Source organism: Pistacia vera, unplaced genomic scaffold (genome assembly GCF_008641045.1).
Source record: "Pistacia vera cultivar Batoury unplaced genomic scaffold, PisVer_v2 Contig224, whole genome shotgun sequence".
Classification (NCBI taxonomy): Eukaryota; Viridiplantae; Streptophyta; class Magnoliopsida; order Sapindales; family Anacardiaceae; genus Pistacia; species Pistacia vera.
In genome coordinates, this window is record NW_022196029.1 from 4,362 (window position 1) to 7,215 (window position 2,854).

Below are 2,854 nucleotides of genomic sequence, written 5' to 3' on the forward strand. Positions count from 1 at the left end.
ATGAAAAACATATCCTATAATATAATTGGTTGAATAATGATGGAAATTAAGACATAGATGACATGATAATGGTCTCAAAACAACCCCTCCGGCGATCACGACAAGACTATTTAATAGCTACGGGGAAGCTGACACAACATATTGCAATCACACGAGCTAGCTGGCCGGCAATGAGGTCCGAAACCATGTGATTGAAGCCGTGCGTTCTGGACCTCATAGTTTTTAGCTGCTAAAAAAATCACTCTACTGGACAATGCTAAAAACAAGGAACAGTAAAGAAGGTAAGTATTTCAGTATTTGTCTCCATGCTTCTCTTGGAATCTATTCGTAAAATACTGATATGTCGCTTCAATATAGCTACCTATACATAAATGCCTCCTCAACCACTATTTAGGGTTAAAAAAAAAGGGCTTGATTAATAGCTAAATCAACAGCAAATTATAAAGGTTTTGGGACTATTAATCAGTTAATTTTGAAGTGACTAAAAAGAGTATATGATACTATTCAATTATTGGATTAGCAAACATACTGAATTATTGGACGTGGCTGTAGCATTGGAGAAATCACTCTGTATTATTGTTTTGTGATTGTTAATTGTTAATATTAAACAATTTTGTACTGTACATGATAGCTCTGGATGCCATAGTACAGCATACTCCTCACAAGTCACAAGCGAACAAAAATCCAACGAAGTACGTTATCAACATTTTTCTCTCTCTGCCACTCAATCAATCTTCCAACAGCCACCTCAGGATTCCCCTTAAAAAAGCTGTCTCCCCATTGCACCAAATCCACACCAAGCTCTTAAACCAGTAAGTGTAGTAGCAATAATCTAGAGCTAGCCATGGCTTCCAACAAGCTCTACAGCACTATTTTTGTGCTATCTTTGCTTTTTTCCTCAACATTAACAAGTGCTTGTGGTTCATGCAACCCCTCAGTCAAGCCCTCACCGCCTCCGAGATCTTGCCCTACATTGAACCTAGGAGTTTGTGTAGACCTTCTCGGACTGGTTAACGTTGTGGTTGGAGACCCTCCTTCTGGTAGCAAATGCTGTGCTTTGATTAAAGGATTGGCCGATTTGGAAGCTGCTTTGTGTCTATGCACTGCCATCAAAGCCAATGTGCTTGGAATTAACTTGGACGTGCCAGTTACACTCGGTTTACTCCTTAGTGCATGTGCCAAGACACTTCCTCCAAACTTCCAATGTCCCAGTTAGGAAGTTGTTTATCAAGATCTCTTCTTCATTATGTGTTGTGTCATCTCACGCATATATGTGCTTATTGTTTCTGGTTGTTTTGCTTATTATTTTCTTTTTCCTTTTTGTATGTGTTTTCTGTGATTTGTTCTTTCAAATAACTAGGCAAGCCATTTTGCCTATGCCTGTTGTAATGTGTTGTTAATGTTATGACTCATTAAATTATTCTCTAATCTGAAATTAGATGGATACGTTTTCACTTCTGAATCTTTTTCTATATATCAATTCTTAATCAGTATTGAAAAATCTGGAAAAAAAAAAAAAAAAAATTACCAAAAAAAAGCAAATAAAATATGTGGACAGAGTATTCAAATGTAGCTGTGTAAAGTACAATCTGATTCTCTCTATTAATTTCTTATTCTTAAGCTATTCAGGAAACAGTACTGGCTTTACATTGTTGAGTCATTATCGATATGCTTGTACAGTACACAAAATCTCTCTCTCACATTACATGAATGCGAAGAAAATTTCTTACATTACTTATCATACAAAAGGAAATTTGCTTTCTTCTATGAACTTACTAAAAATTCATTTCAAAATTTCAATAATCGGAAAACATAATTCAATAAAAATTCTGCCATGATATCCTGGATAAGAACAGGCACTAGATGTCTCACCACAAAAAGATCACATGTATGGTCCTGTTAATAGTTATTTTTTATAATAGTTTGTATCATAATATCTATGTAATTTTCAAGCAACAAGTGGACCACCATTTTTTCTTGTTTAGCGTGTAATGTTCTCCCTAGCTAACCCAACCATAGAGAACTCCATTCCGGTGATTATATTTAAATAGATTGGCTTTGAACTTGGAGATACTTTACCACACAATGGGTGGGTGATCATATATCAATTAATAAAAATATTGATACGTACTAATTTTAAAAACCACTAATTATATTGATGAAAAAGAAGACATTACATAAATGGAAGGAGCTGAATTTACAGTGTAATTTCAGCAACAAATTAACAAAAATTGGATGCCCTAATCCCAAACTCTGGCTCTAGTCTACCCTACCACACATGAATTGTTTTGGCTCATATGTTGTATAATTAATGCCTAACATATGGTAGAATACTTTAATCTGAAATTGAAAAGCTAATAATTAATGCCACACATACCCACAGGATATTGGTCATGGGTTCAAAGTGGTTGGCTACATATATTTTGCCATCACCTATTCTTTCCATACGTGGAATGAATTGGAGTGATGACCGAAGGAAAGCTGATTATATATGAAAAGAATTTCTACTAAAAGTATCAGATCTACTTAGTGCAGCGAATACATCAGCATTTATATTCTTAGCTTTTCAAACACTCAATCTGCATACAGTTTTTTAATTATCTAAAAATTCTTTACAGTTTTTATGGGGGCTTAGGCTAAAATCATCATATGAAGAGTGCTGAAGCACGGGCAAATAGTGGATCCAAGTGGTGGGTGCCAATTGTTTGGGTAATGTCGTGTTTAGGTAGAATTGGTTGACTGGCCATCAATTCACTGGTCAGGCAGAATCTGAACCAATCTCTCTCTCTCTCTCTCTCTCTCTCTCTCTCTCTCACACACACACACACACACACACACACGTAGAGAGAAATAT

The 2,854-nt window shown here is 35.7% G+C and overlaps 1 protein-coding gene across 1 annotated transcript; it reads left to right on the forward strand.

The window, feature by feature from the left end:
* The first annotated feature begins 761 nt into the window (after nt 1-761).
* Nucleotides 762-1,438, forward strand: LOC116130732 (putative lipid-binding protein AIR1). Its single transcript, XM_031416442.1, has one exon. The coding sequence runs from the start codon at nt 845-847 to the stop codon at nt 1,214-1,216; it is 372 nt and encodes a 123-aa protein (XP_031272302.1). The 5' UTR covers nt 762-844; the 3' UTR covers nt 1,217-1,438.
* Nucleotides 1,439-2,854: the final 1,416 nt, after the last annotated feature.

Coding starts and splice junctions, on each gene's coding strand:
- LOC116130732 (XM_031416442.1), top strand. CDS start 845: ATGGCTTCCAACAAGCTCTACAGCACTATTTTTGTGCTATCTTTGCTT.